The 12,515-nt window shown below is 39.8% G+C and overlaps 1 protein-coding gene across 3 annotated transcripts in view; it reads left to right on the forward strand.

Annotated features, from left to right (window-relative positions):
• Window positions 1–12,515, forward strand: part of NRXN1 (neurexin 1) — a 1,023,581-nt gene that overhangs the window by 505,828 nt on the left and 505,238 nt on the right. For all 3 annotated transcript variants that reach the window (XM_058164969.1, XM_058164968.1, XM_058164970.1), the window contains one exon: window positions 8,247–8,366. In XM_058164969.1, coding sequence (XP_058020952.1) covers window positions 8,247–8,366 — 120 coding nt within the window. The remainder of the gene's footprint in view (window positions 1–8,246; window positions 8,367–12,515) is intronic.

Consider the following 12,515-nt stretch of genomic DNA (forward strand, 5'->3'; position numbering starts at 1 on the left):
ATATTAGCTTTGTATATCCTTGGTCCCAGCAGACAAGGTCATGGAGGAGGTCTGAAATAATATTTTAGAACTGTACTATAGGATTTGATAAATATTAAAATAAGACTGGTAAGCAAGGATTATTGGATAGAAGCAAAAAATAATTTCAGAGAAAGAAACTTGGTGCAATCCATAACCTCAATAACTAATCTCTGAGTTTTTAAAAATAATTTTATTCTACGTATTTCTGTGAATAAGGAACCAAAATCTTCCACCTTCTCTCTCAAACAGAGCTGTGGCCTGTAATTAAGCTTCCTCAATTCATTTTCTCTCGTTTCAGTGATCAGTAAAAATATGTACTCTCCCCTCTTCAGATTATATTTTTTTAAAAACAGGTACCTCCTATAGGCACAATTGCAAAATGTGTCCAGATGGTTATTTTATGGTCAATGTATATTTGTTTAGAAGCAAACAATTGTTTCAAACAATTCAAGACATAAGTGGTGGTACAGTGGTTAGAATGCAGTACTGCAGGCTACTTCTGCTGACTGCCAGTTGACTTCAATTTGGCAGTTCAAATCTCACCAGGCTCAAGGTTCACTCAGCCTTCCATCCTTCCGAGGTCAGTAAAATGAGGACCCAGATTGTTAGTGGCTATATGCTAACTCTGTAAACCACTTAGAGAGGGCTGTAGAGCACTGTGAAGTGGTATGTAAGTCTAAGTGCTATTGCTACTCACAACATTCATTCTAGCAAGCCAATAGTTGTATATGGCAGCTAAAGAGGAGTTTCCATCAAAGGCATCCATGGGGGAGGCACTCAAGATGGAATTCATGACTGCACAAAGGAAGCTCCCTCCCTTTTAGCACAGTTGTAAAAATGGATGAGGCTTCAATTAAATATTCACAGATGTTATGGTACTTTTTTAAAACCATCATTCTTCTACTGTAGACATTCCAAGATTCAATATTCTTATTGCAATCCAGAAAGCCACCTTCCTGCAGCAAAAAAATTACAGATGTTTTGAGTTGAGGATATATATATTTTTTCTGCATACAGTGAAGGTCTGTGGATTGGTTTGATATGAAGTGCCAAAACCCCAAATTCATCCATTCAACTTTTTACTAATTACATGTTCATTCATATTATCTAATTGTCCACATGGTATTATTTTTGTTTGAATTTTTAAATCCTTATGACTTGAAATCTAATTTTAATGTGATGATTAATGTTAAAAAACTAAAGTGTAACTCAATATATGAATATATCGCTTCTATACACCTAAAGGCAATTTCAGTTTATTTTATGAAGCTTGCAAATAACAGATTCCAGTGCAAGTGAGAAAGAGGGCAGATGGTGATACATTCTGTTAGTGATTAGATCTTGGTATTAAAATAATCATTTAATTATGTAGCACCCAAATTCTTAAGAATCACCTTAACTGCCAAGTAATTTATATAATCAAGCTTATTTACAGAATCAAACTGAAAGGCTGAAAATAAACTGAATGGATGCAGTCAGAGTCTAACATTAGCCCTGAATATATTCAACCTATACTTAGGTCTTTGTTATAAAACTAATGAAAATGGGTTGAATATTGATGTCAACTGAGGACACCATTATATGACTAGATTAACAACAGTGGTTAGTGGTTTGGTCACTAAATCAAAGGGGGAGGGTCCAGCTAAATTAGTAGCTCTACTGTATGGACCTGATGGGCATTACGGAGACCTGGTTGGGTCCAGAGGGGGGGGTTCCCCTTGTTGAGCTGTGCCCTCCAGGTTTCCGAGCATTTCATCAGCCGAGGGCCCAAGGTAGGGGTGGGGGGGTGGCGGTTGTTATTAAGGAAGATCTAGAGCCGAGGGAGGCCACTGTTCCTCAGATTGCCGGCTGTGAATCCCTCTATGTGCGGTGGGGCCATAGGAATCAGTTGAGCTTGTTGATCGCGTACCTGGCTCCTTGCTGCGTGACCACAGCCCTGCCTGAGCTGTTGGAGGTACTTGCCGCTGTGGCGGTTGAGACCCCCAGACTTATAGTCATGGGGGATTTCAACCTTCCATCAGCTGGCTTGTTATCGACGGCAGCTCGGGAGTTCCAGGCTTCCATGATGGCCTTGGACTTGATTCGAGTAAATGATGGCCCTACGCACATGGGGGGAGGCACGCTGGATCTGATTTATATCTCTGGACAGTGGTTAAATGATCTGGAATTAGATGATTTAGTAACAGAACCAATGTCATGGTCCGATCATTTTCTCCTTCGCCTAGACTTCCGAACCGCCACTCACCATCGCAGGGAGACGGAACCTATACGTTGGTTCCGTCCCAGGCGCCTGATGGACCCCGAGAGGTTCCTGACGGAGCTTGGGCCATTTCCTGAGGATCTGGCCCACGGCACGACTGAGGAACTAGTCGTGGCCTGGGAACAGGCCGCGGCTGGGGCCTTGGACCGTGTCGTGCCTTTGCGGCCTCTGACCCGGCGCAGATCTCGTCCAGCACCTTGGTTCTCCGAGGGGCTGAGGGAGATGAAACGCCGGAGAAGACGCCTAGAGAGCACTTGGAGGTCCAGTCGTTCTGAAGCTGATCGGACACTAGTTAGGTCCTATTCTAGGACCTACCTAGTGGCAATGAGGGAGGCGAGGCATTCTTACGCCTCCACCCTCATTGCGTCGGCAGATAACCGCCCGGCCGCCCTGTTTCGGGTGACCCGCTCCCTCCTTCATCAGGAGGTGCGGGATGACCCTTTGCAGGGACGAGCCGAGGAGTTTAGTGGTTATCTATACGATAAAATCGCTCAGCTCCGGGACGGTCTGGACCGAAATTGGGATGATCCAAGCGAGGGAGAGGAGACACGTCTTGTTGAGCCGGTTTGGGATGAGTTTGACCCTGTGGCTCCCGAGGACGTGGACAGGTTGTTGGGGAGGCTTCACGCCACGACATGTTTACTGGACCCGTGTCCTTCCTGGCTGGTACTGGCCACTCAGGAGGTGACACGAGGCTGGCTCCAGAGGATTATCAACGCTTCTTTGTTGGAAGGGGTTTTCCCTGCCGCCTTGAAAGAGGCGGTGGTGAGACCCCTCCTCAAGAAGCCCTCCCTGGACCCAGCTATTTTGGGGAATTATCGTCCAGTCTCCAACCTTCGCTTCGTTGGGAAGGTTGTAGAGAGTGCTGTGGCGCGACAGCTACCCCAGTACCTGGATGAAGCCGTCTATCTAGACCCGTTCCAGTCCGGCTTTCGACCCGGATACAGCACGGAGACAGCTTTGGTCGCATTGGTGGATGATCTCTGGCGGGCCAGGGACAGGGGGTATTCCTGGTCCTATTAGACCTCTCAGCGGCTTTTGATACCATCGACCATGGTATCTTGCTGCGCCGGTTGGAGGGATTGGGAGTGGGAGGCACCGTGTATCGGTGGTTCTCCTCCTATCTCTCCGACCAGTTGCAGACGGTGTTGACAGGGGGGCAGAGGTCGGCCGCGAAGTGCCTCACTTGTGGGGTCCCACAAGGGTCGATTCTCTCGCCCCTGCTGTTCAACATCTACATGAAGCCGTTGGGTGAGATCATCAGTGGCTTCGGGGTGAGATACCAACAGTACGCTGATGACACCCAGCTGTATTTTTCTACCCCGGGCCACTCCAATGAAGTTGTTGAAGTGCTGTCCCGGTGTTTGGAAGCCGTACAGGTCTGGATGGGGAGAAACAGGCTCAAGCTTAATCCCTCCAAGACGGAGTGGCTGTGGATGCCGGCATCCCGATTCAGTCAGCTGCAGCCGCGGTTGACTGTTGGAGGCGAGTTACTGGCCCCAAAGGACAGGGTGCGCAACTTAGGTGTCCTCCTGGATGATCGACTGTCGTTTGAAGATCATTTGACGGCCGTCTCCAGGAGGGCCTTCCACCAGGTCCGCCTGGTTCGGCAGTTGCGCCCCTTCCTTGATCGGAATGCCTTGTGCACAGTCACTCATGCGCTCGTTACCTCTCGCTTGGATTATTGTAATGCTCTCTACATGGGGCTCCCCTTGAAGTGCACTCGGAGGCTTCAGTTAGTCCAGAATGCAGCTGCACGGGTGATAGAGGGAGCTACGCGTAGCTCCCATGTAACACCGCTCCTGCGCAGACTGCACTGGCTACCTGTGGCCTTTCGAGTGCACTTTAAGGTGTTGGTTACGACCTTTAAAGTGCTCCATGGCTTAGGGCCTGGGTACCTACGGGACCGCCTGCTGTTACCACATGCCTCCCACCGACCCGTCGCTCTCACAGAGGGACTTCTCAGGGTGCCGTCCGCCAAACAATGTCGGCTGGCGGCCCCAGGAAGGGCCTTCTCTGTGGGGCTCCACACTCTGGAACGAGCTTCCCCCAGGTTTACGCCAAATACCTGACCTTCGGACTTTCCGCCGCGAACTGAAGACACACCTTTTTATCCGCGCGGGGCTGGCTTGAATTGAATTTTAAATGTCAAATTTTTATTAATTTTAAATGGGGTTTTTTAGTGTATGGTAAATTTTTAAATTTTCAGGCTAATTTAAATAAGTTTTTTAAATTGCATTTTAAATTGTACTTTGTATTGTTTGTTTTATTTTGCCTGTACACCGCCCTGAGTCCTTCGGGAGAAGGGCGGTATAAAAATCAAATAAATAAATAAATAAAATAAATAAATACTTGGATCTAGGTTCTAATACTAAAAAAGGAACCATGTGGTAGAAGACTCTCTGTAACTGCAGGTCTCAAGTCACACAGATCCTACCACCCGTATATGGCATTTTTTACACAGATTTCCTTTTCTAGATCCAAAAATAGACAACCTGACATGGAGAACTTCTGCTTCCGATTTTATACCTACTTGAGCTTTTCAGTTGCTATCCAATTTCCTCTTATTCTTCAGTCCTCTTCCACATTTGTTTTACTCCGGGCTCAGTAGCTTTTGAAAAACCTGATGGATCTCTCACAAAACTGCCCCATAATTGATTGTGTTTTGTGTATATTTCAGTTTATTAAGATTTCCTCTTTCAGCATATTCTGAAATGGCCTTAACCTTTTACTACCATTTCCTTTACCTACTTTTCAAAAAAGCCAGACATTACAAACTGTATGTAATTCCTTGCAGTGGTAAAGTATATTCTTTTTTTCTTTGACTTCATCCAAGATGCATTCAAAATAAATCTATAACTCATCACACATTTCCAATATTTATTTTTATGTATTTATTTTATTCATTTGTATCCTGCCTTTATTATAGGTAGTCCTCGACTTATGACCACAACTGAGCCCAAAATTTATGTTGCTAAGCGAAACATTTGTTAAATGAGTTTTGCCCCATTTTACAACTTTTCTTGTCATAGTAGATAGATGAATCATTGCAGTTGTTAAGTTAGTAACACAGTTGTTAAATCAATCCAGCTTCATCATTGACTTTGCTTGTCAGAAGGTTGCAAAAGGTGATCACATGAGACAGGGATACAACAACTACCATAAATATGAGTCAGTTGCCAGCCTCTGAATTTGGATCACATGATCATGAGGATGTTGCAATGGTTGTAAGTATGAAAAACAGTCTTAAGTCACTTTTTTCAGTGCCATTGTAACTTTGAATGTTCACTCAAGGAACTGTTGTAAGTCGAGGACTGCTTGTATTTTTGCAAATAATTCAAGGCAGCAAAAATATCCAACATACTTTCCTCCTTCTAATATACAGTTTGCTTCATCATAGTATGTTCACCAAACTACAGACATCAATCACATTTTACAAATCAAAAGACTTTTTACCCAAAATAAAGTCAAATGCAAAGTATCAATCAGATAATTGTGAGATATTTGCTGGATTCCAAAAAGTCAAGAAAGCAGCTGCATCAATAGCAATAGCACTTAGACTTATATACCCCTTCACAGTGCTTTACAGCCCTCTCTAAGTGGTTTACAGAGTCAGCATATTTCCCCAACAATCTGGATCCTCATTTTATTCACCTTGGAAGGATGGAAGGCTGAGTCAACCTTGAACAAATGAACAAAGCTTTGCCCATTTTTACATGTATCAGATGAAAAGGATTTAGAGCTTTGATTGTGGTCCCAGCCCCTCTCTTTGCTGCAAATGAAATGAGTTGTAGATCACAAAAACATGTATCTTTTAATGACATGTGTTAGTTGCCACTTGATGCCACACCAGTCTCCTTCTGATCCTTGGGAGAAAGGAAAGCCAACAAAATATTTTGCATAACATGGAAGAGTATGTTCAATTAACTGCTTACCAAAGCTGTTCCATTTCTGCTAAATCCAACCTTTTCCTAGGCTGTGTTCACATAAGAAGTTAAGTTACAAAACAAACAAGATTAAAAACAAAGCTTAACATGTTGTGCAAATACAGTTACTAGGTCTTTAACTGACTCATGTAGGATGTGAACTGAATTATAGGGTGTATACAGTTCTTAATGTACCTTTGAATCCAGGGATTTTAACTCTTTTGGTCTTGTACACATCTATGGAATTTTGAGACTAATTGATTGCTAGGGAAGACCTGTGGAGAATCACAAAATGACTATCATAATGCCTATGGCCAATGAAGAGCATCCATTTACCTACCAATCTTCAACCTTCATTTGTATTTTTTTTCTTTTGCTTAACTATTTACAAGAATATGTTAAGTCATACACCAAAAGCTAAGTGTCTGCTATATAAATTATGGAATAAAAATGGTGGATGCCATATACTTGTGTCAGTTACATCAGGGCATATTAATATTTTTAAGGAAAAGGTGGGAAGACTACCAATATTTTTGGCTTATCTGTATATAAGTATATAATTATAATTAGGTGGCAAGCGAGCTAGTAAGCAATACTCTGGCATGTGGGCATCTCCAGGTCCTTCAATTCCTCTAGAGAATTAGGATGGCAAAGGATAATGTGTTAACGGTTGAACTGCTTATATCTGAACATAACAAATGGCTACTCAGGATTAAACCATCCATTTCCTTTTGCTAATGTGTTCACATTTATCCTATGAAAAGAAATGATTTTAATTTTCCTTCATTACATGCCATCAGCTCAATTAACCATTATATTTGTAGTAAATGCTGGCAAATTACTGCATTCTCATTTTGGCTTGCCTGGATATTTATGTCTATTAGCATTAATTTATTTGCATTACTTGGAATTTCTTTTCCTCTTTGAGAGCAGCATGCACTTTTTTTTTTCTCTGAACAATTTCTCTGTGTTTGCTGCCATTTCAATATTTGCTTACTAACATTTAATATATTTTGCTTTTTTTATTTTGCTGACAAAGTTGCATTGATGAAAGCTGATTTGCAAGGTAGATGCCCTTGTGTATATTAAACAAGACTGAAACCCATACAACGCATTGAGAACCTTCAGCCACTTTGCTGATAGCTGTGTGTTGTAGCTCATTTTCCTCTTCTTCCCATTAAAAATATGGCACAGAGAACCATCTTCTCCCAGGATATACTGAAATACAGGCTTTCAGTCTTGTGTCTTTTTTGTATAGTGATTGCTTCAGTGCTTTGAACATGCTTCTTTCTTTAATGTTTTATTTGTTTGTTTTTCCCAGTGGTCTAATTATGATCTTTAGAAATAGAATAGTTTTGTTTCTCATGTGTGAATGTCATTTTTTTAGCATGTTGGTGCATTAGTTGGCTGATTTCTCCTCTATCTACTTTGTTCTTAAAAACCTGCATGGGACAATTTAAAGCATGAAAAAAGATACTTGCCAACATTCCTGCTAATGGAAAATGTGTTTTTTTTTAATTTAAAAAATGCCAACCCAAAGGTCTTCTGACTGTCAGTAGATATAGCTGTTCATCAAATCATTGTTTGGATAGTCATATTTTTCTTCTCCTTGCTTGCTTTTAATATGACATGTGTGGCTTTGTTTTTGGTTGTTTCTATTTTTTTTTACAGTTTTATATTCTGTTTTCTGCAATCTCTAGTAGAACTCATTGTTTTGGAGAAGATAGTTTATAGATGTTAAAGTAAAATTAGAAATATATGCAAGAATCACCACTTCTTTTTGCTTGAGTTACTTGCTTCTCTTATGTTATTATCATCCCAGATGAATTCATATCTTCGTGTTACAAACATATGCCTCTACATAACTTGAATATTATTAATAATATGGGTTACCACCAATCCCGTTATCAGCTTTTTTTCCATAATTTACTCTATAAACATGAGATGTTGGCAACTACCCTGTGTGATCCAATGACACATAATGGTCACTCTGAATGACAGACCTTCATGTTCTTTTCTATGGTGTGTTTTCTTGTTAGGTCCCAGCACCACATGCCAAGAAGACTCTTGTGCCAACCAAGGTGTTTGCTTGCAGCAATGGGATGGGTTTAGCTGTGACTGTAGCATGACTTCTTTCAGTGGGACACTGTGCAATGACCGTGAGTACATGAGTGACATTCCTCTTTTCCACTCTTTCTAAAATGTTTTAAGGGTTCCAAAGAGTTGTCTTGAAGTGAATGTCCAAAAGGTTGCATCAATTTAATAAGTTATAACCAATTTATCTACCAAACTCTGCAATAAATACTAGGTGTTCCTGATACAACTGTAGGAAGTGTTTGACCAAAGTACAGAACTGCTTTAGAAAGCAGAAAATGGATATGCAGGGATTCTGGAATTGTGATTTTGGAAATTTCATCTATTATATGGATTTGAATAATATCCTGACATAAAAGATATTAGATATGGACACTTTATTCTTGGTATCAGTTTCTTAACATTGGGCTGCAGTTTTTGACTTCTTTCATTTCTTGTTTTACTGAGATGTATTATAACTTTGTAACATTATTCCACAAAGTTGAAATTACAAATGACAGTTCTTTCTTACTTTCCTACACCAGATAGGTTTAGGTGACCTGAAATATTCTATCAAATAATAACTTCAGGCTTTATTTCAGTTAAATGTCATCTGAATAAATTTTGGTATCACTTATTAATTCTATAACCTTTAGGGATGGAGGAACTGTGTTTTTCGATGTTAGAATCTTCTGACATGAGTCAATACAATGATGAACAAAAGTCACAATACATATCTTTGCTATCCTAGTACATAATGAATTTATGTTTAGTAATTTAGCAATCTCTACTAGAAAATATCTGGTGGGAGAATTTTCATTTGTGCTGTGAGTAAGATTAAGCAAATCATTTTCAAGAAATCTTAGTATATTTCATCAAATAAACAAGGGCGGGTAATATGTGAGACATGAACAGTAGTTTTCATTAAACCAATTTTTTAAACATTTGCAATCCTATGTTTCCTTGTATTTGTAATTCAGTTCTTTTCAGCTTTTCACTATGGGACAGTGCACTGGGGCATATGACCACAAATGCAAGCGTAAATTTGTTAAATGTTTCAGTAAACTCCTGGAAATAGTATTACTTTATCTTTAGTACACTGCTTTCTTAATGCAGACAAAGGTAGGGAGTAAGAATGATGCTAAGAGAACAAATATGCAAAAATGTTGCACTTCCTGTTCTAACCTATCCTAAGAAATGAGATGGAGTTGGTTTGTACTACCTTATTCTCTTTAAGAGACACATGTTTATCTTTCTTAAAATAAAGTCTGTTTTTTTTAAAAGGGATTACATTCAAAATGAGAGTTGATAGAGAAACCCTGACTATTATGGGAACATTGAAACCTTTGCTTTTGACCACTGTGTGTTCATTGCTGTTCACTTAGCTCATGAAATGGTACAGATATTATTACTGTACTCAGGATGATATTTTCACAGTGTCAGCCAAGGTGACCTCAATTCATGGAGGCTTGACATTTGTATCACCTCTAGCTTTCACTTCAAGCCTCTTTCTTTGAGATATTATTTTTGTCCTTTGTATCCATTGCATAGAACCTGGGCAAAATCTACAAAAGTGATAAATGGAAATGTAATGTTTGAGAAAAATGTGTACTGAGATTATGCATTAATATATGTCTGCCATATTCCAGTTTGAAAGGCCAGCATCAGATATACTAACAATGAAAATAACAATTATATTACTAAGGTGTAACTCAGCCTTACATCATTAGCATGTGTCTCAAATTGCTGTCAAGATGCTTTCCTGAAGGCTGTACAGGCCTGGATGGGGAAGAATTGGCTTCCATCAGCATGGACAAAACTGAATGTCTGTGGGTTTTAGGATCCCCTGTATCTAGTAATTTACCATATTTAACTCAGATTGGGGTGACCTTCAGTCAGAGCTTGGTTTTAATCTGGAGATTCTCCTGGACTTTGTGTACTGCTTGAAGGGTGGTGGTAACCATGGCCAAGAGGGCTTTTGTTCAATACATCTGCACTACTCACAGTCACTCATACCTTAGTCACCTAATTATTATTATTGCAATGCACTCCACATAGGACTGATTTGAAGAGAATTTGGAAGCTGCACCTGGTCCAGAATGTAGCAGCACTGGCAGTAGCAGCACATTTCAATAAACCCATGTAACACTGCTGCACCAGCTCTCAGTAGGCTTCCAGGTATAATTCAAGATGCTGGTTATCACCTTTAAAGGCATATGTGGCATATCGGCATGTTATTTGCAGGGCCACCAATTCCCAATGGTTTTTGCCCATCCCGACTACATCTGGCAGGATGGGCAGGCTCTGGGTCCCCTCACTGAAGGAATGTCACATGATGGGGCCTCACCTGTCTTATGGAACAGTCTCCCCTCAGAGATGCTTCAGAGGGAAAGCTGATTCTGTTAGCCTTCAGGAAAGCAATGAAAAACTGACTCAGCCAGGATATTGAGAGAAATGGCATGGGTGATGATGGATGTGTGGGAATTTTTTTTTTCAGGACCTCAATGTTTCTCATGATTTTAAATGATTGTTCTACGATATTGAACTGTTTGCCATGCAAAGTTCCTTCTGGTAGATGAGTATCATTTTTAAAAAATGTACTTGCTAAAGCTCCTTATCACTAGGAAATGTTATTTTGTGGGAAATAGCAATTGTGCTTTCTTTGTGGCAGCATCTGCCCTATACAATAGAATGTACTCAGAGATCTAGATTGTCCAAACCTTGTTTATCTTCTGCAAGGTGCTAAAAACTTGGACCAGGTATCATTCTTGATCCAAAAGATTACAGTTGCAATTGGCAGATGTGTTTGGTTGTACAGATCAAAATCAGATTAAGTATTACTACTACTAATACTACTAATACTACTAATACTACTTATTTCAGTTTCCGTCTGGTATATTCTGGTTTAGTTGAATCATTTATGCACTGCCCAAACTTAGTTTAATCATTTGTGAACAGACTTACTGCTGTAAGATGGGTAGCTATATAAATTGTTTAGGTAAAATAAATGCTATGTCTTACAGTTCTTTCAAAGTCAGTATTTTTCTGATTTTAACTGATCTAAGGCAAAGTGTAAGAATGTGTTAGATCAGTGGTAGTCAACCTGGTCTCTACCGCCCACTAGTGGGCGTTCCAGCTTTCATGGTGGGTGGTAGGGGTTTTGTCAGATACTGAAGCACTTTCCTTTTTTTAAATTTAATTGATTTTTTTTTAAAAAATCATAGCATTATTTAAAAACATTTTCATTAGGTTTTCATAAAATTCCCCGTGACAATTTAATTTTCTGAAAATATACTATTTGTATTGCCCACGCATAAGTTTAGTTCACGTTACGTAAATGAAACTAAATGGCATTTAGTGTGACCACAAACAAAAGAGCCTCGACCCAGAATAGCTCGCGCATCTCCCCCCACACCACCCAGCTGTAACAGACAAGCAAAGCTGGTAGTCAGTGCCCACCCCCAACCTATTTTATAAATCACCATTACTGTGGAACCGGTGGGCGGTTAGAAAATTTTAGTACTAACAGAGATACAAAAGTGGGCGGTAGGTATAAAAAGGTTGACTACCCCTGTGTTATATAATGAAATCTGAAAATGTATAATTAATTAAATCAAGCTAACTAAATAATTCAAAATGATATATTCTTTTTTTATAAATATTGGCTATGTAGTTTCATTGCTAAGTAGTGAGCCAAATATTTAATAATGATAATGAATGGATGAAATGATGAAATAAATTCTTCAGAGTGCAAGAGTTTTCAGAAAGAACACTTGAAATATCATGGATAATACCGCGTTTCCCCGAAAATAAGACCCTGTCTTATATTATTTTGAATCCCGAAATAAGCACTTGAATTTATTTTCAGGAAGGTCTTATTATTTTGCAGCATGTGGAGCAAGATGGGGCTCCTCTTGCTGTCTTACCTGATTTCCACCTCTGCATTTAAATATTTTTGGGGAGGGCTTATTTTTTTGGGGGGAGGCTTATTTTAGCACATGCGCTCAAAAGCCCGATTGGGCTTATTATCAGGGGCTGTCTTATTTTCAGGAAAAAAGGGTACATTTACTTGAAGATAAATTATAATATTAATTATTGGAAACATGGGGAAATTTGTTGAAAATATTATTTATTTTGCGCATAAAATCTTACCATAATAACATAATAGAATTCAAGTTTTATAGTTGTATATTCCTAAAATTATCATTTGTTTGGTTATGACTTTGTTAAGGAGA

This window comes from Ahaetulla prasina, chromosome 1 (assembly GCF_028640845.1).
Source record: "Ahaetulla prasina isolate Xishuangbanna chromosome 1, ASM2864084v1, whole genome shotgun sequence".
NCBI lineage: Eukaryota > Metazoa > Chordata > Lepidosauria > Squamata > Colubridae > Ahaetulla > Ahaetulla prasina.